At 38.7% G+C, this 25,414-nt stretch overlaps 3 protein-coding genes across 7 annotated transcripts in view; 2 read left to right on the top strand and 1 right to left on the bottom strand.

Moving 5' to 3' along the window:
- Positions 1–5,331, top strand: part of osbpl3a (oxysterol binding protein-like 3a) — a 30,687-nt gene extending 25,356 nt beyond the window's left edge. For both annotated transcript variants that reach the window (XM_077195439.1, XM_077195440.1), the window contains exons 16-22: positions 991–1,054; positions 1,136–1,214; positions 1,334–1,484; positions 1,659–1,803; positions 1,963–2,089; positions 3,769–3,891; positions 3,981–5,331. In XM_077195439.1, the coding sequence (XP_077051554.1) occupies positions 991–1,054; positions 1,136–1,214; positions 1,334–1,484; positions 1,659–1,803; positions 1,963–2,089; positions 3,769–3,891; positions 3,981–4,077 (786 nt within the window). In that variant the 3' untranslated portion in view covers positions 4,078–5,331. The remainder of the gene's footprint in view (positions 1–990; positions 1,055–1,135; positions 1,215–1,333; positions 1,485–1,658; positions 1,804–1,962; positions 2,090–3,768; positions 3,892–3,980) is intronic.
- A 10,344-nt stretch (positions 5,332–15,675) lies between these two features.
- gsdmea (gasdermin Ea) lies at positions 15,676–23,128 on the top strand. 2 transcript variants are annotated; one of them, XM_077195438.1, is made up of 11 exons: positions 15,717–15,781; positions 15,910–15,969; positions 17,846–18,054; positions 18,176–18,368; positions 19,230–19,392; positions 19,491–19,611; positions 20,390–20,518; positions 20,692–20,810; positions 21,611–21,959; positions 22,042–22,115; positions 22,205–22,622. In XM_077195438.1, exons 3-11 carry the CDS (start codon positions 17,847–17,849, stop codon positions 22,430–22,432), a joined length of 1,584 nt encoding a protein of 527 aa, XP_077051553.1. In that variant the 5' UTR covers positions 15,717–15,781; positions 15,910–15,969; position 17,846; the 3' UTR covers positions 22,433–22,622. The 2 variants fall into 2 exon arrangements, with proteins under 2 accessions (XP_077051552.1, XP_077051553.1); XM_077195437.1 differs by having other exon boundaries at positions 15,676–15,969; positions 22,205–23,128.
- pals2b (protein associated with LIN7 2, MAGUK p55 family member b) overlaps positions 23,114–25,414 on the bottom strand; it is a 41,809-nt gene continuing 39,508 nt past the window's right edge. For all 3 annotated transcript variants that reach the window (XM_077195435.1, XM_077195436.1, XM_077195434.1), the window contains one exon: positions 23,114–24,194. In XM_077195435.1, coding sequence (XP_077051550.1) covers positions 24,018–24,194 — 177 coding nt within the window. In that variant the 3' untranslated portion in view covers positions 23,114–24,017. The remainder of the gene's footprint in view (positions 24,195–25,414) is intronic.

Genomic DNA, 25,414 nt, shown 5'->3' with positions numbered 1-25,414 from the left:
CTATAGACGTATATATGCATATATGTACTTATTTCAATGCATCAGTATCACATGCATGTATGTTTACATACATTAAATATGTGGGAAACAAATATGTTTGTCACATATTTATACTTAATGTTGTCCATATATGCGAGAAACCAATACTATACTGTAAGATATATGGTATCATATATGGATGAACTCAAATATTTTCTTCACATTTTTGGACACATAAATGTTCATATATGTTGCAGGCATAGGCTATATTGTGTTCTCGAATAAGTCAAATATATGTATAGATATATGTCATGCTATTTAAAATATAAGTACATATATGGCCATATATTACATTTTTGTATGGGTAAAACATACAAAATATATTTCAGGGCTAGTGGAGTTGGTAACTAATAATAGTAATAAATGTGTAAAGTTGCATAAAATGTAAATACTCAATAAAGCAAGAAAAAACTACCTCAAATGTGTATTTAATGATTGGATTAACTGTTATCTGTGCTGTTGTCCATTAACTCCAGTTGGAATCTTCACCCCAAAATGGCGGCCGCGCTACCGAAGCGGCACCTAGTGGCTGTTTCCAAAAAAGCTTCAGAGTTTCGCCTCTTGTTCTTCTATACTCTTTGCTCAAAGACAGTCCCTTGCCGCCACCTAGTGGCATAAGAATGTAACCTGCACTGACTGACAGCCAGTCTAGAATGCGTAGAGGCAAGCAGTGCTGATGCTGGATACTATTGGGAAATATCAGCAGTCTTAGAAAGCCTCTCGTCCAGTCAGATTCGAGGATCGGAACTAACTGTTACACAACTGTTTCAGTTGTTTCTTTTCAGTTCTCATTTATGCATTGTGTGGTTTGCGCATTAAAAAAAACAAAATTACGATAATATGGCATACTGTGATATTATTGAGTCACTCAAAATCACAGCAAGGGAAATTCCTTAACCGTGACAGCCCTAGTGTACACGCTCACATGCTCTTTAACACTGTGTCCCTAAGGTCAGTCACCATCCACCTGTGTCCGCTTGTCACTGTGAGTCCAAAAACTACACATTTTGGCAAGGTAAGTGAAGCACAGTTGGCTAGTGTCAAGCATTTTAGCAGTTTGCATGATTTGATGCCCTTCTCTGTATATGTCCATTAGATATCCGTTGGAAGAATAAGTTTTGGGGAAAATCAATGGAGATTGTTCCCATGGGAGTCACTCACTTAGAGTTGCCAGGGTGATTTAATTTTATCATGAATTATTCTGTTTATCATTCACTTCCATCATTCCAGCACGCATTCTCCTCCATGTCTCAGCATCTCTCTGTCTTTCTTTCACTTATTCGCTCATTCTCAGTTTTGGGGATCGATATGAGTGGAGTAAGGTCACTTCATGCATTCATAACATTCTAAGTGGTCAGCGCTGGATCGAACATTATGGGGAAATGTCAATCAAGCACTCAACCATGATGGGAAGTGTCAGTCATTGCAAAGTCACTTTCCTTAAGGTGGGACCTTCAAGACATGCAAAATTCTTTCATTCCACATATGTGTGTGTATCCGTGTTTGTCTTGCCCACATCTTCCTTGTGGAAAAACCTCAACCAAATATTCATTTTATGAATGATTTGTTTATTACCTGTTCTTTTATTGTGATTTGTTTTATGTATTCCTAATATTAAGTCGAGATCTGGAGGTCTGAATGTTAATGAGGTAGAGGGTGTGGTCACTGATTCAGAGGGGCGTGTCATTCACTCTCTGTTTGGCAAATGGAACGAGGCCTTGTACCTGGGAAAACCGCCCTCGGCAACCTGCATCTGGAGAGCAAGTGAGTTCCCGAGTAGTCCATTTATCTATTTAAATGTTTAAAATATCTCAATTATAATCATTAGGTTCCATCTTCAATGCATTTGTGGATAATGATCTCAGGAGGGCACTAACACAACACTGTTTTTGTCTTTGTATGTTTGTGTATGGGTGCATATAGATCCTATACCTGAGGACCATGAGCAGTACTATGGATTCACCCAGTTTGCAATTGAGCTAAATGAATTGGAGGAGAGTTTAAGGCCACTCTTGCCCCTGACAGACACTCGTTTTAGACCCGACCAAAGGTACAGACATAATTAGAGACATTAGAGTCAAAATCTGCTAAGGGGTAATAATGGAACAACAAGTCATTATCCACTATTATTTACAACAGCATCTGCATTTTCTTGGGTTTAAATAAAATATTTTTGTAAGTCAAACATGTCGGTCTCTGAGTAGGGGTGTGGCGATACACGTAAACAAAATATTGGGTTCACGAGACGATATTTTAACTAGTGCTGGGCAACAATTAACCAGATTAATTGCATGCAAAATGAAACTTTGTGTGTACTGTGTATAATTATTTTGTATATATAAATACACATATTTTTAAGAAATATTTGCATGTATATACTGTATGTTTATATATATATATATATATATATATATATATATACACACATACATAATTTATATTTATATATACAAAATAATTATACACAGTACACACACATGTATTATGTAAAAACAAACTTTTATTTTGGATGCGATTAATCACGATTAACTGTTGCCCATCACTAATTTTAACACAATTTTTAATGAATCTTCAATTAAATATATGTGAGGAAAAACAGTCTTATTCGACTGAAAGTCACAAAATGCAAAACCATGCAGATGTTTTAGATAAGCTAGTTCTGTCACTAACGATTATTTTGGTAATACAGTAATCAGTAAAAGTAATCAGATCGTTTTTGCATAAAAGATAATACATGGTTTAATTATTATGGTTTTATTGAACAACACTTAAATGCATAATGTTATATACATAATATAAACAATCAACTTATGTACATTATGCATTTTAACAATACATTAGAGGGCGTTAAAAGCCTTGTGATTCTTGTTGTTACACTTTACAGCATGATAAAATCCTTGTTTAACTCTTTCCCTACCACTGTCGGATTTTTCCATCATTTATGAGACACCGCTTCCCTGCCATTGACAGGCTTTCCGTGTTTTCACTTCTATATTGTATTGTGTAGTGTTTTCCAGCCTTTAAAATGATAACAGCACAACACTTCGCAATGACACATAAAGTGAGTTAGACTTTATATACATTCCCAAATGCACGTTATTGGAAACCCAACCAAACAGCAAGGTTTTGCCACAAACTCAACTTTGTCATGCTGATATTGCGAGACTTTTCATCTTGACGAGAAATGTCATCATGTTTTAATGCTGTGCGATATTGGGGCACAAGATCTCCTCACACCCCTTTCTCTGAGTAATGTCATTTATTTAAACCACAAAACTTTATTCTGTAAAATAATTATAATGAACTACATAAAATGCATTTCGAACATCTGCACGTTTAAAAAATAAAATCAAACATGGTTTACCCCTCACGCACATTATCACGTCCGTCAAAAACTTCACTGAATACTTGACAGATAATTATTACCCTACGTTCCATGATATCGATGTATGTCCAAAAATAACATGCACAATACACGGTAGTATTTACGAGAAGCCGAAGTCCAGCATTAGGGTTGGGAATGGAAAATACTTAAGGTCAGGAATCGGATACTTGTTATAAAATAAAAATTTCGATTCCTCTTATCAATTCTTTTGTGTGCATTTTAATGACGTTTAATCCATTCAAGCGCAAGAAGACTTGCACTGTTTTCTGAGCTGTGCACACATCCAAACCTTTTTTTTTTATGCACAAACTACGCATTCTGATTCTTGGTCCTCTTTTTGTTAGATTACTTGAAGAGGGTGATATTGCCGGAGCAGAAGAACAGAAAGAAAGAATTGAAGTCCTCCAAAGAGAGAGGAGGAGAGTCCTGCAAGAAAATAACATGACACACTCACCCCGATTTTTCAAGTAAGTGACTGTTATGAACATAAGGATGCTCTTGTTGCATTTGGGCGCATCATGAGTTTCTCAAAATTCACTTTTGTTAATTCAATCAGACGTGCTGAAGACGACTCGTGGCTGAGCAATGGCACTTACTGGGAGCTCAGGAAGGACCCTGGATTCAGCAAACTAGAATTCCCTGTGCTCTGGTGACCACCTGTGACTTTGTGTCATTGACTTTTCTCTTTCTGCTCTGACTGTATATAGAGCCGTGTACTCTGTGGGGTTTTAATGTACTGTGCTTATCTTGATGTTTTTTGTATTGGTATTTATCTTTGTTGAACAGACATTTATAGCACAATATAGAAAGTATCTCTAGAAACACATCAATGCCTTACTTTTCAAACTGCCTTGCTGATGTTTAGATGCAAATGCACAGACCAATGACTGTTCTAAGTGCCTGGATATAATTGATGTATTTATAATTGATAAGCAAAGTAAACAAAACAAAAAAATCCTCTAATCGATTAATTAATCAATAATAAGAAATTATTTTTTGTAAATTAAGCTTATTTTGGACCATTGTGATTTTTAATTTTTGCATTATGATGTGATTTTTGTTGTCATTCTCATTACTGTAATCTGAAAAATTGTAGAGTGTTTAAACAACCTGGTAGTATTTCTTGTACTGCCTTTTATTATTATTATTTTCTTAATCAGCACAAATTATTGTTAGAAATCAAAATATCAAAAGTTTTACAGTAATGAGAATTTTGGGGGTACTTAATTATCATGAAAATAATATTCAAGCAATTTTTAAAAAATCGTGGTCCTAAAATCAGGCTTGATATTCTTTTGTGCAAGATATAATTTCTTATTTATAAATTTTTTTTTCTTAAATAACAATTGATTTTGAGTGAAACCTAGACTCAATAGCTTAAAGAGATTTACACCAGGGTACTGTATTCAATGTTTGAAAGCCACAGTTCATCAATTGCTGACTCATAAAATCCACTCCGGCATTATAGAAATATATATGTATGTCCATAAATATTTTTGCACAGGGATTTATCTTTCTTTAAAGGGATAATAAAAGAAAACGGATGGAAAAATATATAAAATGTTTAAAATAAATTGTCTAAAAGAATGATTGTATATGGGATGGTAATTGTATGTCATGTACATGCTTGTCCTTTTTTGTGTATGTACACTGTAAGTTAAAGAGAGAGAGCGATAGTCTATATGTGCTCATGTGGTATACCTGTTACACTTGATAACTGTTGTCCTGTTTCTGTGAATTGTAGATGTGATTAACACTTTCTTTCTTCAGTCAATGACATACTTGCAAAGAATTTAAATAGATCTGGGACTGTGGCTTTCAGAGGATATGAAATGGATTGCATCAGTGTATGACTGACCACATGTTTGCTTTGCACAATAAATGTAGTGAGCACGATTTTAACAAAATTCCTCTATTGCTTAACTATTATGACGTGGTGTCCCCCCCACTTCTTTTTAGCTCTTTATTTTTATACAAGCTTTAATTAAAGAGGAAAATATGTTGGAATTATTTGATGAACTTATTATATGATGAATCTATAGGAGCTTTGCTTGCTCAATCACAGAATGGCTAAGATCCCCTTTCTGAACATGACAGATTTTTTTATTTTTTTGAATGGATGTCATTTCATTAACACATATGCACACAGTGAACGTCACATGTTCTTTCTTGACCTGAGCCATCACTGAATATTCCATGTGTAACTGCTCTCAAACTAAAGTGACTATTTTGGGTCTTTTTTTTCTTTCTTGTTTTAAGTTTATGCACCTTGTAAAAAAATAATAATAATGTGTATTCAAATGACACAGCTGGAAAGTGCACAGTTTAAACATTGAGTAAATTTAAATAGCCTGACCACAGCTTCCTTAAATGTGTATCCTTGCCTCAAGAATGTGTGAATTCTCACTAAAGCTTAGAACTCTCACCAAAGTTATTTTGGTCAGAAGTCATACATTCAATACTCTTCATTTGTGCATGGGATTTTTTTCATTTAAACCTGAAAATAAAGTTTTGTAAAACTTAGACACAATATGTCAAAATATAACATAGAACAAACAAGGAACGTTCATTCTGCAAAATTTTTACTTACCGCTAACGTAACTTTAATTGCAATAGATGTACACAACATAACGAAAGGAGCAGCAGCGGCCGACCAAGACATATACGTATAATAAAAACAGCAACGTAAAATATCCCAGGCCTGGTCCTCTCTCACCCTTCACTGCCATCATTCCCTCTTATGGGCCTATCCCTCCAGAGCTCCTCCATGGGACACGAGGCTGCTGTGTCGGGCAGGTGTCTCTCATTAGGCCAACATTCGCTCCACAGGCCTCATTCCGCTCAGGCCCCTTCTTTATACCACAGTAATGCTAATAAAACTTTTATACATGAACTCATTCATGAAACATGATATCTGCCTTGAGTAATGTCGGATTGCTTTCCATCTGTGGAAGTGTAGACGACAACTCCCATGATTTTACGCTCATTCACGCCATCATCAAGCTCTGCCTTTGTTATTGTTTTGAATAAGTGACCTCTAATGGGGAAACATACATACTGCGCCTTTAAAGGAATAGTTCACTTAAAAATTAAAATTCTGTCATCATTTACTCACCCTCAAGTTTTTTTTTTTAAACTGTATGAATTTCTTTCTTGTGCTGAGGACAGAAGAAGATATTTTGAAGAATGTCGGTAATCAAACAGTTGATGGACCCTATTGGATCCATCAACTGTCTGGTCACCGACATTCTTCAAAACATATTCTTTTGTGTTCAGCAGAATAAAGAAATTCATACAGGTTTGAAACAACTTGAGGGTGAGTAAATTATGACAGAATTTTTCATTGTTAAGTGAACTATTAATTCCTTTAACAGTTTAGATGTAAACATACCTTTTTGACTTCAAGGTTTTGTAATTATTTTAATCTATGGCCACTTTTTGAAAAATTAGTCACAACTTCTGCCTGATTGAAAAAAATTAGAGCATGGCATGCCTAAAAAATGTATATGCATTATAAAAATGCTAATGTGGTTTTAGGATTTAATTAATTTACTTGAATTTTCCAGGTCTACAACTCTCAAAAGCTAGAGGTATCAACGCCTAAATGAATCTCCATCGGTCATGTGGTAGGCTACAAGTGGTATGGCAAGCCGTTTTAGCTTAAATTGTACCCAGCCCTACTCGTCGTAATTGCATTTTTACTAGTAAGAATTCAATTGGAGAGCTCTACAATTCAATTCTTACTAGTAACAATTACAATTGGAGAGCTCTCTAATTCAATTATTACTAGTAAGAATTACAATTGCAGAGCTCTCTAATTCAATTCTTACTAGTAAGAATAACAATTAGAGAGCTCTACAGTTGAATTATTACTAGTAAGAATGCAATTACAGAGCTCTCCAATTCAATTTTTACTAGGAAAAAAACGAATTAAAGATAGCCTATGTATAATTGCAGAGCTCTGTAATTGAATTAGAGAGCTCTGCAATTGCAGTCTTACTAGTAACAACTGAATTAGAGAGCTCTCTAATTCAATTCTTACTAGTAAGAATGCAATTGCAGAGCTCTTTAATTCAATTAGAGAGCTCTCTAATTGTAATTCTTACTAGTAAGAATTAAATTAGAGAGCTCCGTAATTAAAAATGAATGGAAGTCAATGGAGACATATGACTAGTTGTGATGAAATGACAAAGAAGGTTCAATTGCAAGTAAAAGTATTTATTCAGATCTGGATAGTGACAGGGAGCAATATTGATAATGTCCAGGGATGAAGTGCACTTGGCAACACAGGGACGCTGGGACAGCCCGTCAAGATGGTGAAGACTGAAGGCAGAAGGTAAAGGTGAAGAGTAATCCAGGTAGATGGCGATGAATGCAGAAAACAGAACCAGGAAGTGGGTAGCGGGTAGCGGGGAAGACTGAGTGCTGGACGACAACGACGACTCGGGAACAGTAGGACGGCAGGAACACAGCGAGAGACAGGCAGGAACACATCGGAACATCCACAACGCTCTGACAAAGACAGGGTGAAAACAGAGAGACTAAATAGTAATCGCTGATCAGCTGCAGCTGGCGCGCTGATCAGACACGGCTGATGGGAATAAGCGGCAGTGATCAGCGACACCGCCCACAAGTAACACACACACACACACAAGACGAGAACAGAGACAGCGAATTTATGAACCGTGACAGTACCCCTCCCCCTAGGAGCGCCTCCTGGCGCTCCCAGAAAGACTTACCTGTTGATTGTAATCATCAATAAGGGAGTGATCCAGAATGTCCCTAGCCGGAACCCAACTTCTCTCCTCCGGACCGTAACCCTCCCAGTCCACCAAGTACTGGAATCCGCGTCCCCTCCGTCTCGAGTCCAGAATACGATTAACCGAATACGTAGGCTCCCCATCTACGAGTCGCGGCGGTGGGGGAACCGGAGCCGGCGGATTAAGGTTAGAACGAAAAACAGGTTTCAATTTGGAGACATGAAAGGCGGGATGAATTCTCCTGTACGCCGGAGGAAGTTTGAGGCGGACTGTCACCGGACTAATGATCTTGGTGACAGTGAACGGGCCGATAAATTTAGGAGCTAACTTATTAGACACGGAACGGAGCGGAATGTTCTTGGTAGAAAGCCACTCTTTTTGACCCACGACGTATACGGGAGGCCTTGACCGGTGGCAATCGGCCTTAGCCTTAGTGCGCGCCCCCACCTGGAGCAGAGTCTCACGGGCTCTGGTCCATGTGCGGTGGCACCTCTGGACGAAGGCGTGAGCAGAGGGGACCGCGACTTCGGATTCCAGACTTGGAAAAATTGGTGGCTGGTACCCTAGACCAGTGTTTCCCAAACTTTTTTCAGTCGAGGCACCCTTTGGAAATTGAGAAAAATTTGTGGCACCCTACACTAGTGTTGTCACGATACTACTTTGATACTATACCTTGAAATGTATTGATTTTCAATACCACAGGGAATAACTGCCGTATATAGGCCTACTGTCATATAGATATTTTTTAATATTATCAATTTTTTTGTCCATCCATTTAAAGTCTAAGAAATCATTAATTTCTTCTGCAGAGATCACTTTACATGATGACATATTTAATTAAGGCTTTTATTCATAATTCAGCAAAACATTGCTCAATTACCATTGCAAATCTCACCTAAATGTTTGCTCACTCAGTGTAGGCCTATTTGTGTTTTTATATTGGGATAATTTTGTTATAATTGCACAAGATAGCTTGTTTTTAATATATTTTATAATGTAATAATTTCACAGTTAATCTCCAAATTAATGTATAAACAACATAAAGACAGTATATTTTAAATAATTGTTTAATGGCATCTTTTTTATGAATGAAGCCCAGTATCACTGAACCAATACTGCTACTGATGTCAGGAAATACACAGAAATTGAATAAAGTTATCAAACACTTTACAGTCTTCACTGCATAAATAATAAATTAAATATAGATGAATCCTTATTAAAGCTACAAGCGTTCTTTAGTCAAGAGCAGTGAGTAATTTTCTCTGTTACCTGTTCTTTGATTCGGTTGTCACTGCTGCACTTGTTTATCTCACACGCGTCCCATCTTCTCACAACTCTAATTTAAGATTTTAACTAATTTAAGACTGCTCTCATGAGGATACTCAACAAAACGGACATTTTGGCATAACTGTGTGTTATTATTCGTTCAAGCACGAAAGAGAAGTCGATTCTGGCACGCGATGCGCGTCGTCCTGTGTCAGCAGGACATTCACAGACAGCGCGTTCTCTTTTGTCTTTTCGCGGTTGCATGGTTTAAAAGCATTTGCATGAATAAGAACGTGATTATATAATGTAACGCTAGCCAAAGGATGACAGAAAAAAACGGATGCTGCGTTAATTGTGTTTAACGCGTTAAACTGAAAAACATTAATCGCACGCGTTACCGTTGACAGCAGCACGGACATAACCGATGTGTTTGTGAATATGCGGCAAGACGGACGTTGTGACAATGTTTCGTGTGTATTTGACCGTAAGCGCAACAAGCCATGAAAAAGAGGCAGCTTTATGTGTGGACGCTGGGAATGAAGCACGAGAATGAAATCATGCTGAACCCCCGCAATTCAACGAACGCAGAAAACTTATGATTTGCATTTTTTATTATAAATTTGTGTGCATTATTTGTTGTTATTAGACGCTTCCGACGATGCGAGATTGATGATACATTTATTTTATTTTTTTACACATTTTTGAATTTTTAAATGTTTAATGGAGTTTTTACACGGCACCCCTGCTCTCGCCAGAAGGCACCCCAGGGTGCCGCGGCACCCCGTTTGGGAAACGCTGCCCTAGACTACACTCAAACGGTGAGAGGCCCGTGGATGACACTGGTAATGAGTTATGAGCGTACTCAACCATAGAAAGTTGTTGGCTCCAGGAAGAAGGATTCTTGGACACCAAACATCGCAACACTCTTTCCAGATCTTGGTTGGCTCGCTCGGTCTGACCATTGCTCTGGGGATGGTAACCCGAAGACAGACTGACTGTGGCTCCCAGTAATTTACAAAACTCCTGCCAAAATTTGGACACAAATTGAGACCCCCTGTCGGAGACCACGTCCATTGGGAGGCCATGTAAACGAAAGACATGGTCAACTACAGTCACCGCTGTCTCCTTGGCTGAGGGTAATTTGGGCAAGGGGATGAAGTGTGCCGCCTTCGAGAACCGGTCCACTACGCTTAAAACAACCGTCATGCCATTAGAGGGCGGGAGGGCGGTGACAAAATCTAGGGCTATGTGGGACCAGGGTCTCGAAGGGACAGACAGCGGCTGGAGTAACCCATCAGGAGGACGGTTAGATGTCTTACCAGTGGCGCAGACCGAGCAAGCCAAAACAAAACTGCGAATGTCACGAGCCATTAATGGCCACCAGAATCGTTGCTTTATTAAACAGCTAGTCCGGTTAACTCCTGGATGACAAGCGATGCTGGAGCAGTGACCCCATCGTATGACTTCGGACCGTAACTCCTCCGGTACAAACAATCTACTCGGTGGGCACCCGGGCGGGGGGCGTTACCCCTTCTAAGGCCGATATGACCCTCGATTCGACCTCCCATCTGAGTGCGGAGATAACTATCTTCTCAGGTAAAATGCACTCGGGAGTAACCGGGCGTTCGGAAGGATCAAAAATACGAGATAAGGAATCGGGTTTGATGTTTTTGGACCCGGGGCGGTACGAAAGAGAAAAGTCAAAACGTCCGAAAAAAAGTGCCCATCGAGCTTGCCTGGAGTTGAGTCTTTTAGCAGATCTAATAAATTCAGGGTTCTTATGATCAGTCCAAACAATAAAAGGTACCCCCGACCCCTCTAACCAATGACGCCACTCCTCCAACGCTAACTTGACCGCCAACAACTCCCTGTTACCAATGTCATAATTACGTTCGGCAGGTGATAAACGGTGGGACAAAAACGCGCAAGGGTGCATCTTGTCATCTGAGGAAGAACGTTGGGATAGAACTGCACCTACCCCCACCTCTGACACGTCGACCTCTACCACGAACTGACGTGAGGAATCAGGGGCGACTAGGATGGGAGCCGAAATGAAGCGGCTTTTGAGGTTGGAGAATACAGCCTCGGCTGTATCGGACCACCTGAACGTCGTTCTGGGAGAGGTCAAGGCAGTCAGAGGCGGGGCTAGTTGGCTGAAGTTGCGAATGAAACGCCGATAGAAGTTGGCGAACCCCAGAAACCTCTGTAGGGCCTTACGGGAATCTGGGCTTGGCCACTCTACCACAGCCTTAACCTTGTCAAGATCCATACGCACTCCCTCAGCAGAGACGATGTATCCTAGGAAAGGAACAGACTGTGCATGAAAAGCGCATTTCTCCGCCTTGACAAAAAGCCCATTCTCTAACAACCTCCGAAGCACTCGTCTGACGTGTTGAACATGTTCCTGGAGAGACGAAGAAAAAATCAATATGTCATCCAGGTAAACATATATGAACTGATCTACCATGTCTCTCAAAACATCATTGACGAGTGCCTGGAAAACCGCTGGGGAGTTGGATAGCCCGAACGGCATAACCAAGTATTCAAAATGGCCCCTGGGGGTGTTAAACGCGGTTTTCCATTCATCCCCCTTCCTGATGCGAACCAAATGATAGGCGTTACGTAAATCCAATTTTGTGAAGATGGATGCTCCCTGCAATCTCTCGAAAGCTGAAGACATCAACGGCAAAGGGTAAGTATTCTTTATCGTGATGTTATTCAGCCCTCGGTAATCAATACAAGGTCGCAGAGAACCATCCTTCTTACCCACAAAAAAGAACCCCGCCCCCGCTGGAGAAGAGGAAGGGCGGATGAATCCGGAAGCTAAAGAATCAGAAATATATTTCTCCATGGCCTCCCTCTCCGGAGTGGAAAGTGAGTAAAGTTTGCCCTTAGGCGGAGACTTACCTGGGATTAACTCTATAGCACAGTCATAGGGACGATGCGGAGGGAGAGAAGCAGCACGGGACTTACTGAACACCTCCTTCAGGTCAAGGTACTCAGGTGGCACGTTAGATAAATTAACTGCCTCCTTCTGAAAAACAGGACAAGACACAGAAGAACAGGCAGACACAAGACAAGACTCATAACATTTAGTGCTCCAGGAAGAAACAGAGTTGTGTCCCCAGTCAATCATCGGGCCATGCTGGATCAGCCAGGGGTGACCGAGGACGATGGGGGCCAGGGGTGAGTCCAGGAGGAGAAACGAGATCTGCTCGGTGTGATTGCCAGATGTAATCAGTGTAAGTGTATTAGTGGTAAGAGTTATGACAGGAAGTTCTTGACCATTAAGTGCACTGACGGAAATGGTGTTCTTGAGCGGGGTGATGGGTATACCAAGTGTCTGAGCCAGTGACAAGTCCATGAAGTTACCTTCAGCTCCCGAATCCAGTAATGCTTGGCAGACGTGGGAGCGGGCTGCCCACAGAAGTCTTACCGGAAGGAGAGTAGAGGATGAGGTCTTATCCACGGAGATCCCGCCCGACAGTAGCCTCCTGTTTACTGCCGGGCCCGGTCTTTTACTGGACAGTTGTCCCGAAAGTGTCCAGCTCCGCCACAGTACAGGCAAAGACCCCGGGATCTCCGTCTCTCTCTCTCCTCCCGGGAAAGCCGAGCTTGACCCACCTGCATGGGCTCGGGATCGAAGACGGGGCCGACCGCATCACCACCGCTGGCCTGAGGGCATTCGACGCTCCCAGGATGAGGGAGCCTCCTGGGTAGTTGTTCCAGGCGGCTAAGGCGAGCGTCCACCCTCAAAGCCAGCTCTATTAGTCCATCAAGACTCTCAGGCAGGTCCAAGATGAATATCTCTCTCTGGATGCGGTCAGCCAGCCCATGCAGGAACATGTCCCACTGCGCCTCCTCGTTCCATTTGCACTCGGCGGCCAGGGTGCGGAAATCGATAGAGTAGTTAGAGACCGAGCGGTTACCTTGGCGAAGGTCGGCCAGTTGACGTGCCGCCTCCCTACCAGCTACCGCTCGGTCGAACACACGTCTCATCTCCTCCGAGAGCGCCTGGAACGACGAGCAGCACTGGTGTTGGTTTTCCCACACCGCCGTTCCCCACAGAGCCGCCCGCCCTGAGAGTAGGGTCAGCACGAATGCCACTTTGGACTCCTCCGTACTGAAGGTCTGAGGTTGGAGGGCGAAAAACAGGGTACATTTCATCAAAAAAGCTCTGCAGTAGTTAGTCTCACCAGAGTATAATTCCGGGGTAGGCAGGCGTGGTTCGGGCTGACGACTGGGTGTTGGTGTGGTGGGGGGAATCGGCGGTGGGCTGGGCGCAGTGGAACAGACGAGTTGTTGAATCTGTTGGGTCAGCTCGGACACCTGTGTTACCAAGGCTTGAACTGCTCGTCCTGTGATTGCCAGATTCTCCTCTTGTTGGTCTATTCTTGAAGTGCTGCGTGATAGAAATTCTTGAAGGTCCGAGTTACTTGCTGAATCCATATCTGGTCAGAGCGTTCTGTGATGAAATGACAAAGAAGGTTCAATTGCAAGTAAAAGTATTTATTCAGATCTGGATAGTGACAGGGAGCAATATTGATAATGTCCAGGGATGAAGTGCACTTGGCAACACAGGGACGCTGGGACAGCCTGTCAAGATGGTGAAGACTGAAGGCAGAAGGTAAAGGTGAAGAGTAATCCAGGTAGATGGCGATGAATGCAGAAAACAGAACCAGGAAGTGGGTAGCGGGGAAGACTGAGTGCTGGACGACAACGACGACACAGGAACAGTAGGACGGCAGGAACACAGCGAGAGACAGGCAGGAACACAGCGAGAGACAGGCAGGAACACAGCGAGAGACAGGCAGGAACACACCGGAACATCCACAACGCTCTGACAAAGACAGGGTGAAAACAGAGAGACTAAATAGTAATCGCTGATCAGCTGCAGCTGGCGTGCTGATCAGACACGGCTGATGGGAATAAGCGGCAGTGATCAGCGACACCGCCCACACGTAACACACACACAAGACGAGAACAGAGACAGCGAATTTATGAACCGTGACACTAGTAAAAATTAATTTGTAGAGCTCTCTAATTAGAATGGTTACTAGTAAGAATTGAATTAGAGAGCTCTGCAATTGTAATTCTTACTAGTAATAATTTAATTAGAGAGCTCTCTAATTGTATTTTTACTAGCAAGAATTGAATTAGAGAGCTCTCTAATCGTATTTGCTACTAGTATGAATTGAATTGTAGGGCTCTCTAATTGAATAATTATAGAGCTCTGCAATTGGATTCTTACTAGTAAGAACTGAATTGAGAGCTCTCTTAATCAGTTTTTACTAGTAATAATTGCATTAAAGAGCTCTCTAATTGTAATTGCTACTAGTAATTGTAAAGCTCTCTATTTTAATTCTTACCATTAAAAATGCAGTTACGATGAGTAAGGCTAGGTACAATTTAAGCTAAAACGGCTTGCCATAGGCTACAAGTGGGCGATCTCAGAAAATTCCGCGTTTACAATTTGTGATAGCCTACGAGTTCAAAAAGAAAGTGTTCGCTTCTCGGTAATTCCGACATGGCGTTGACGCACGCGCTTCAGTTGGGCTATTTTTGGGCTATTATTTTTATTTATTTAAATTATTTTCAGTGTTTAAGCATTGCTATTATGTCTATTGATTGTTTAAAGGGGACCTATTATTTTCCAAATAATTTTTGTTTTTTGGGGTCTACTAAAATCATGCTTAAATGTAAAAAAAAAAAAAAAACACTTTCACTTATTACCTCTTGACGTAGGCTACTGTGATGCAAAGCATGTCATAACCAGAATTATTTATTTATACAAATCCCTTCTCAAAGTTATCTTTTTCATACAAATGATCTCACGTTATAACCAAAGCTTTTAGCTTAACTATTTATTTAGACTAGGCTAGGCCTACTTCACGTTTATTTAAATCACGTTATTTGTTTTTCATTCCGTAGCCTACAATGCATTCAGTCAAAAAGTTATTACTGTTTTATAATTATTTCAGTTTAATTGATCTATGTTAATGTATCTTTTTGTAAGTCTATTCCTATACAATTCAGTCATCCAAACTCTGCCTATTTCACTCGCTTTACGTGATCAGTTAAAAATCACTGAAAGGACAATTGGGCTTGTCCCGAGATTAGGCTATTTATGGTTTGTTCATATTCTACGATTATGGGACCCAAACTTGAGCAAGGAAACAAGAAGATGAAATCTCCCTATATAATAGGCTACCGCCTCCTCCTGACATGACATTTCCTACTTGAGTCTCGACTGCGCGCGTTTAGATACAAAACCCTGAGGCAACACGTGTGAGATGACATTAAGTTAGGAGTCGAGAGAAGACTTTTAAATGTGAGCGAACGTGCTGATTTTTTGCACTTTCTAAATCGAGAAATACTGTGGACTTTAAAAAAAAGCAGTTGTTGTATGAATTAAAGTCATATTCTTCGTCGTTTCTTCATAATCCACCGTTTTTTCAGCTCTTTGGCTGTTGAGCTCATCAGCATCACACAAACTTGGAGTCTGACTAACAGATACAGGTAGGCTATGTACTTTTAAATGTATACTCTTGATCACCTGATTTCTTGCTTCACTGGACTGTAATGTATAGGCTAATAGCAAATAAGGTACACGAATTCAACAGTCTTGTCTTTATAGTCTATGTAAATTAAGTGGCAAGTTTGGAGATGAATGCTGGTCTGCTGTGCTCATTCTATTGTGACTGAGGTTATTTAAACATCCTCTTAAGTCTTTTTGAAGTACTCCATCCATTTTGCCTACTGCCTGTGCCACATTGTGTCAAATAAAACAAAGGATATTGAGCTGGTGTCTTTCAACCCTTTTTGGGTATAGAGATGGATCAGGATACCCCCAGCTTATTAATAATAAAATTGAGTGCTGCATTTAAAATTACATGTAATATTGTAGGCTACTTTATTATGATGGTTACATTACAAATCCATTAAAATAACCATTATTGATGTACAGAATCATATTCTCTTTACACTTTTTTGGGGTAAGTGCATGATTCATAACCGGCTCATCCAAATAGTTTACCCCAAAATTAGTCAACATGAAATAAAAATGTATAATTTTTTATTATTTTTAAATATTGCAGTATTTGTTATAAATAATTTACCTGAGCTCATCATTATTTAAAAATAATAATAATGTGCCCTTGTAAATTAAATTAAAATAATTTCCCCTCCTTCTTGCAAGGACTTCTCTGAATGACGTGTTTACAGACATGAGAGTGGGACAACCTGTCACTCACGTGAGATCACAGCAATAGCATACCACAACCATCCAATCAATTCAAAATCAGGTCCCGCCCTACATTTTTATCACTCAGATATACATTTCAAACTTTCATTCCGCCTATAGAGTTTTGTCAACATTTACTCACCCTCATTTTGTTCCAATGAATGTTTAAGAAAAAAGAAAGTTTTGAAGATGTGCTCGTCATTCTTTTCCCCGCAATTACAATGAAAGATGATGACTGAAGTTATCAAGCTTCAAACGTTTGCAAGCTCTAAGCATCATTCTTTGTAACTTAATTGACAAATTTACCATTATTTTGTCCGAATTATGTTCCACAGAAGAATTAAAGTCATACAGGTTTGGAACAACACAAGGGTGCAACCAATGAAATAATTTCATTTCTGGGTGAACTATCCCTTTAAAAATAAGGAGCCTCAGAATGACATTGGAAACTTCTGGAGAGTTTGTTTAACACCTGTTGTTCATCATTTAGTAATGCTGTTTAATAAACGCAACTGCCACTATAGCTTTATTGGCCCAGTGTCAGGGGAGTTCCACTGACTGGAAGCTCCCAATTTAAAATTTCACCTATTTTGTCTTTTTAAGCCCTTTAGACCGGTAGGGTTTATGTTGTCTGACTCTATTAGCATGATGAACCATATCTGTAACACCCACAAGCTACCATGTGTTGTGTAGCCTACAGATGCAGCTAAATGCTATTTTCTGCCATTCACAGCATCTCTGACATTTTGATCCGTTGTGAGGTGTGATTTATTTCACCTTTCTCTAATCTCACTTAATCCTTGCTATTCATAATATCTGTCAATTATTCCTCTTTTTGGTTTTACTTCATGTTTTTGGCAAGAAGAGAAAACTTCTGTGGTAACCCGTTTCTGCGCATTTAATGTTTTTGAGGTTCATCACATTTCGTAACTTACAAAGGAATCAGTTGTGAATGGAGTATTTGCGTATTTTATGATGATTCACTGGTTTCACAACAAATAAAGAATTTTGTGCAATCTAAATGAGTGTATTTTACAGTTTGCATCCATCGTTAGGGACACCGCTTAAGAAAAGCCACTGAATAAAATGTTCATCAAGTGTACACATTTTCCAATGTGGTTTAATGCTACCTGTTCATGTGTTTGTGCAAAGGATGTTTCAGAGAGCGACGAAGAAGCTGGTCCAACAGATAGATCCTGAGGGTTCTCTGATTGCGGCTTCCAGCCCGAATTATTCCAATAACCTCCAGCCGCTTGCGGTGGTGCTGAAAATCCCGAAAGGGTGGTTCTGGCAGCAAACTAAATTCAGACCCACACCCTTCACTCTCAATCACCTGCTGAATGGGAAAGCAATTGAACCAGGTGAATAGCAAAGAAGTATCTCAGTATGTTTTTAGCTTTAACAGATGTGTTTTGTGTTGGGCAAAATATGCCTAGATGGAAATATCTTTTGTCCAAACGAATACCGCTTTGTTTTAAACAGTGTGTAAGGAGAAAGAGTTTGGAAAGTATGAGGGAACATACATAAACTCCATGGGTGGATCTGTAGAGGTGGGAGCTGCAGCTGTCATCCTAAATATGAACGGACAGGGCTCATCAAAACTTTGTTTATCTCTCGGGAAACTTCAGACGGAATACGTGCATATTCCGACGCTAATGAATGACTCCAAAGGACGGTTAGAGAAAAACACTTTAATATGTAATTTTATTTGGTTACACTTTATTTTAAGGTGTCATTGTTACAGTGTGATTAAATATTTAAGTACAGTGTAATATGCATTAACTATGTGTACTTACTATAGGGTTAGGGTAGGATTAGGATTTGGTTGAGGGTTAATTGCATGTAATTAGGCATAATTTACTGTTATTACTATGGTAATTACATGTAACATATGTAACAAGGACACTGTAAAATAAAGTGTTACCTTTTATTTTTATTTGATAATTACGAACTAAAGAGCATACTTTTTTATCATAATTTGGAAAATCTATTCAGAACATAAAATTGAACGTTGTTGAATCTCTTAAAGGGACGGTTCATCCAAAAATTATTTTGGAGGACTTTATTCACTTTCCATGCTCCAAACATTTAAAGGAGATATTTTGAAGAATTTTTAAACTGTCCAAAACAATATTGGATTGATTTGAAATAACTACATTTACATGTGGACCAATTAAGTGATTATTTCCAATAATCAGAGAAAAGACTTAATCGCTTGACACAAGCAAATCTCTTCACATAACATAGTTGATCCTGGAACAACATCGTTATCCAAAAATTTTGACCCAGGAATGCGTACAACTCAGGACGTGCATGTAAACATAGTCATTTGGACAACAAAAAAAAATTCATTTTTCAAAATATATTTTTGGAAAGTCATACAGGTTTAAAACAACATGTATTGAGTATATGATGTCAAAAGTGTCAATTTTGGGTAAACTATTCCTTTAACATACTTAATGCATATAAGAAGATAAACTGATGGAATTTGAAATTCATTCTTCACCTTTTGATTTAACCTTGATGACTCCTGTAGGAAATTGGACCTCACACACTCTTTGATCCAGCAGTCTCTGAAAAAGAACAAGGGTTTTACTCTCCTTAAAGAGCGAATCTTCACCACCTGCAACTGCTCCATCTTTTGTACCGAACTGGGGAATGGTGGCTGCGGTGCTATGTTTGGAGGGCGTTGTTTTGAGGTTTGTAAGAAGTGTGTTCAGGGATTGAACAGTGATGGTCTTGAGATTAGCTCATTGCTTTAATAAATGTCCTTATCTGAGTGATTCTATGGTTTCAGATGTTCACGGAAAACAGCGGTAAACTACAGTATGACTCTGAGACTGCATTAGACATCCCACCGAACACTGTGATTGCTTACAGTGTCATTGAAATGACCATCGAAAGTGACGGCTACTTTGGTAAGTGACATTTACTGTATGTGGCTACAATTCTTTTTGATTATTATTATTATTAAATGTATTAATTAATATTGAATTCATTTTTTATGTAAATTGATTTTCTATTTAAATCTATTATTATTTTTATTTATTTAAATTATTTTCTGTGTTTAAGCATTGCTATTATGTCTATTGATTGTTTAAAGGGGACCTATTCTTTTTCAAATTATTTTAGTTTTTTGGGGTCTACTAAAATAGGTTTTCATGCTTAAATGTAAAAAATAAATAATAGGTTTTCACATATTTTACATTGTTGCACCACCTTTCTTTCCAGTCTGTCAGTAACGCTCTGTTTAGTTCCACTCTCTATGAAGCCCCTCCTTTCTAAAAACACACAATTTGGTCAGCTGGACGAATGTGTTCGTGATTTGTCGACCGCTTCGAGCGTGTTTCGGAAATATCACACTCATAACCGCACGTTTCAACAGACTAGTAACTCAACTCAACCTCGCCCCCTTTTTTTGCTTTCATCTCCAGTGTTAATTATTTAAATATGGAATATTGTGTGATGTACATTCCCGTAAAAAAAGCTCTACAATCGAGGTGTTTCAGGGAGTTCTTACTGATAAAGAGAATAACTCCCTTTAGAGTGACTTTGTAACTTGCATAATTTTTTCATGTTCAAACAGCAACATTACATGCTAAAAAAAGTTGAAAATGTAAAAAAAAACATAATAGGACATCAGTAAGACAGGTGTGCTGTACATTTATTTGGACCTTTGATTTTCGTTGAGTTTAGATTTGTGTCTTACGTCTAGTGGACTAGAAGCAGATGACACTTCCTGCAATCCCTCTCCCATTTTATCAGAGGTGGATGGTCAACGGCCACTGATCCAAGAAGGTTTCCCACTTGAAACCCTGAACAATGGTGTGTGTTTCATTTCCTTTGTGTGCTGTGCAAGTATGTGTGGAGAAGCAGAAGTAGAATTTGCCATTTATTCCTGTTTCCCTTTTTCAAGTTCCTGACTGGTTATTAGGATATTGCCATAATGAGACCCTTTCATTTTTGTTTAAAGATATATTTTTTTGGTCTCCTTGCAGCACTTGCAGATGTTCAGACTAGCTTTGGTGCGCTGGATGACTTTTCAACTGAAAGGCGTTCCTCCATCCTGCTCCTGTTGAGGAAAATTCTGTTGGACCGATCTGTCTTGTCAGCTTTGGTGGGTAGAGTGAATGATAGTTTGAAAGGAACAATGCTTACTAATCTTGTACTCATATTGCACAAGGATATTGTAAAATTTTATAAATAGGGGATTCTTTCTTTAAGGGAACTTTCTGTCTCCTAGGATGATTTCATAGATTTTTTTATTGTCTCTATAGTTTTTTCATCCTTTTCCCCTCCTTTTTACCTAGTTTTAAAGGTTACATGTCCCATAAATTCTCTATTTTGTGCTTGTGCCCACACATGCTTATTTGGGTAACCTGATTTCACCAAGTGCAACATGATCCTGATCATGGAACAACATCTCTGTTGATCCTGGTGCAACATTCCAATTAACCAATCAGATTTGATTATCAAGTTTGAAGTTTATGTCAAGTTTGGGGTTATGTGCTTCTATATCAGTGTTATCCAGCTATTTCCCTCTGATTTAAGGGATAACTTATGGGTAGGTTTAGGTTTAGGGGTAGGGATATGGTTAGGATTCAATTTTCGGACGGGAATGTTGTTCTAGGATCAACAAAATATGTTGACCCAGGACCACGCCTAACTCGGCAAAATCAGGACATGCTATTTATTTCTCTATATTAAATTTGTAGTTATTATGAATATCACTGAACAACTTTCATTTTTCAAGATATCAAGTAATGAAAAGTCCCTAATTGAAGAATCACCCCTATATATATATTAGGGATTACATTTTTCAGAGGAAAAAAAAAAAACCCTATATACACCCTTTTTTCATCACTTCTATTTATTTCTTATCTCATGGTCTTATCTCATGGTCTTTTTGTCTTTCAGAGTGATATGTTAAGCAGTGATGAAACTCCATGCTTCCTAACCAGCGAGCTGACTGAAAAACAGAGGCAGATTATTGATGCGTTTTTAGACTTACTGAAGTGTGAACCACTTGACAAGAATGGACTTTCCACATCAACGCCATTGTCCAGTTATAATGGATGTCAGATATCAACAGCCGATCACAGTGATCTTTCCTTGGCATCCGAGTTAAATGGATCAAGCCGCAAACCAGAAGAACAGAATGGTCATCACACGGCGGTATCCCATCAGAACGGATGCTCAACAAAAGCAAGCAAGCAGAGCATGGAGCTTATGCATGCCATTCAAATGCTTATCAGCGCGCTTGACGGTTTGTACACCTAAACTCGGAGATATCTTGTGTACATAGACTCTTTCCTTTTTTCACTCATACTGTTTAATTTTTGATTCAGAGCTGACGGATGCTGGATTGAAACTGCTAGAACCGTTCTGCACTTCTGAAAGTCTCAAAAGTCTTCAGGATTTAGTGAGTTTCTGCAGATTCTGCATTAATGTTTGAGAATTTTATTTTATTAAAATATGTTTAATTTAATTTTGTTTATTCTGTATACCAAGGTAATTCATCTGACTTCTAACAACAAGCCACTCTGCAAGGACACCATCCCTGTTTTCGTTCAAAGTGACGATGAATTCCACAGAGTAGAGGCACTTTTTAAGTCATGTAATATTTTACTAACGAAAGAGAATGACACACTAAACTCAGAAATGGCATGCAGAGAAGGATACCTTCCTATGGTACTGTGCATTTCCATCCATGGCCTTGCTTCCCTCAGTGATGCATGACATTGTTAGTACTTTTTCTGATGGCTAAAATGGCCTATTAATGTGTAAAGTGTGTAAGTTTTTCCTGATTACATTAGACATATTAGTAATACAGAAATTTCACACTTTAGTTTTAATGTTCCTTAGCGAAGAAATTTGCTTGCTTATATCAACCCACTTTGTTAATTCCATAATAATAATCCAAAACAAATATATCTCCAACAATGTGCCTTTAATCATACATACTTTAAATATTTATGCAAAAATAACATTTATATACATTTTATTTTCCCAGTTTGTTTGCTCTTACATTATAACTATTTGCACTTTCTTAGTAAAACAACTAAATTGCATGTTTAACATTTTTATTCACATTTATTTAAAATGAAGACAACAATGTATTTTGTTGTACTGAGTTATCTCTGATTGTTTCTTGTTTTTTTCCTAGCTAATTCAGAGGCAGCAGCATTAATTTTGCCTTTATTTTTGTTAGGGATGCTACAGTTTATCAGATCTTTTGTAATATTAAAGAACATATTTTGATATAAAACCTTTTTTCATTTTTTACTCCAAATACTTTTTGCCATTTGATTTGTTTATCTCTACAGATAAAGAGCACATGCATATATTTTCTCCAAAAAGATTATATTTGATTGCATCATGCACTTTCATTATTAATAAACGGAAAAGAGGAATAAAGAGTAACAATGGTCAGCATGTTTGTTGCCTTGTTGTTGAGGTCTTGTTGACACAGAGACAAAAATACATTTGGCAGAGAGCTTATGACATTCTAGAAATGATGACAAGAAAGAAAAAAAACATGAAACAGCTGAAATCAACAGGCCTATTTGTTCGGTTCCTTAAAAGAAAAGTACTTTAAAGAAAATGACAGGATCATAAGATACAGACACAATGTGCAGCCCAATGTTGTACAAGGCAAAATTGGGGAATGAAATTTTACAAAACACACTATAAATAAAACAAACTGCACACATTGATATGGACTTTTGCATAAAAGATTCAATACATCTCTTAGATATGAAGACAAGCAAACAAATGGTTAAGAGATCAGGGTCTATGTAAACAGTTTTATGGTTCATGGTTTTAGGATCTAAAATGTTCTACATATAGTAAGCCCTTGGCCTGCTACACTCCGTCAGGTTAGTCCTTCATTTGAGTATTAATCAAAACATCACAGTAGGTTCAGGAACTACAAAATGAAGAAGGAACACATGTAAAAATAACAACAATAATAAATTAAAAAATATGGCCTCTGATTCGCCAAGGCCGGTTTTAGTTTTCCTCGTTTTTCTTTTCTTCCAACTCCAAAGAAGTTACAAATAGAAAGATTTTCATTAAAAACATAGAAATACTAAAATAAATAAGTACTCTTCCCTTTCAGTTTGAGTAGAAAAAAAATGTTGCATTGTGTGCACACAAAAAAGACGTTGGGGCTAACGGTGCTTTTGCAGGAGATGACACTCATTTGGTTGGTCATCCCAAACACGTAACTTCACTCTGCCCCATATCAGTCACCTTGGATACCAATCATACACATACTGTACACACACAAACGTGCTTTTATGGTGAGCTTCTAAAAGTGCCCTCAGTAAACCCAGCTCACTGGAACCCACTGCGGTTCAGTGCAGAGTTGGTCCACAGCTGACTGCAGTTTCTCAAACGCACAGTCTAGGTTGTCATTGACAATGATGAGGTCAAAGTAGTGTCTGTACGCCCGCAGGATACGAGCGCTTTCATCTACGGTTTTCTTCAGGTCCACATCCTGTGAAAACGAGAGAACAGAATTATTACTTGAGTTAAGAGAGAACTTCTGATGTTGACACAGATGAACCAGATATTCATGAAGTCCATTTGTAAAACTTAGGGGCAGAGCAACCTTAGATTGAATATTGTCACTTTAGTAAAATATTAAATGTGTCATTGATTTGAGGAAGAATAATTTCCTATAAGAGGTTTATGGGAAATAAGTGTAGCCCTTAATTCCCTTCAGCAGTCGGCGGGACTAACACGCAAGTGCTAATTCCATTGGCTAGTCTCTTCACCTTTTACCATCCACATTTTTTATGTCAGCAAATCATTTGGGCAAATACAGACAATGTGATTAATATTCATGAGCCCATGGCTAACATTTAAGAGCACAACAGTCACTGAGCTGCTGACAATCTCAAAAAAGCGTAAAGATAATTTGTCTTTGAATATTGTTGTTAAACATATGAACATTCTTACAGTTAAGTAGCTTTTAGTGTGTTCTTAATCTCATAAAGAATGCTTGATTGACTGATGTTTCTTAAACGTTCAGTTTGTAACAATTGGCCTTATTGGTTTGGTTAATGCGTTAAAAACAGGGTCAGATTTTACTGTGTGAATAGCCAGGTCTTAAAATAATGAGACATAAAACAGAGGTTAAAGTGGATCAGAATGGTATATTTAGAATATTCACACAAGACTTTAAAACAACACAGGTTTTTGGTTAAATGCTTGAAAATAGGTCTATGGTAAACACAAGCTACACAAAAATACATCAGTGATCTTGTGATGTTTTTTAAAGACTTTTACTTGTCTTGTAAAAGGCGGTTGCTAACAAGTGGCTAAATGCGACAACAGAGGTTTTCAGGGACATAAAATGTCATCACATGAACTGTTAACATCATCTACTCACTCGTCCGCTTTCACAGCCTCGTTGTGTTAATAATCACGCTCTTGCAGACTATTATAACTCAAAGTTTCAGGGAAAATGTTTTTAAAGACTGAAAGAGTCAAAATCTTAGTCCAGCGACTGTAGTGTAGTTCATTTATAGCCTACATTTAGCTTTTGACGTCTGCCGATTGTATTTACGCTTCAAAAATCAATAAAAGTTGTGTTCATTTGTGAAGATTATCAAGATGAGCAAAGCATGCAAGAATCATAAGCTTTCGTTGATCACAGACATTATTTACTGCAATAATCCAAAACCCAATGGAAAAATCCAATTGGGGTTTTGT

This window comes from Siphateles boraxobius, unplaced genomic scaffold, assembly GCF_051911475.1.
Source record: "Siphateles boraxobius isolate OS27281-9 unplaced genomic scaffold, OSU_SipBor_1 33, whole genome shotgun sequence".
NCBI classification, from domain to species: Eukaryota; Metazoa; Chordata; class Actinopteri; order Cypriniformes; family Leuciscidae; genus Siphateles; species Siphateles boraxobius.
Note: the sequence above shows the minus strand (reverse complement) of the source record. Positions and strands in the feature narration are given on the sequence as shown.

Coding starts and splice junctions, on each gene's coding strand:
- gsdmea (XM_077195437.1), top strand. CDS start 17,847: ATGTTTCAGAGAGCGACGAAGAAGCTGGTCCAACAGATAGATCCTGAG. Junction 18,369..19,229: donor ATGAATGACTCCAAAGGACG/GTTAGAGAAAAA, acceptor TGACTCCTGTAG/GAAATTGGACCTCACACACT. Junction 20,519..20,691: donor ACTTGAAACCCTGAACAATG/GTGTGTGTTTCA, acceptor GTCTCCTTGCAG/CACTTGCAGATGTTCAGACT.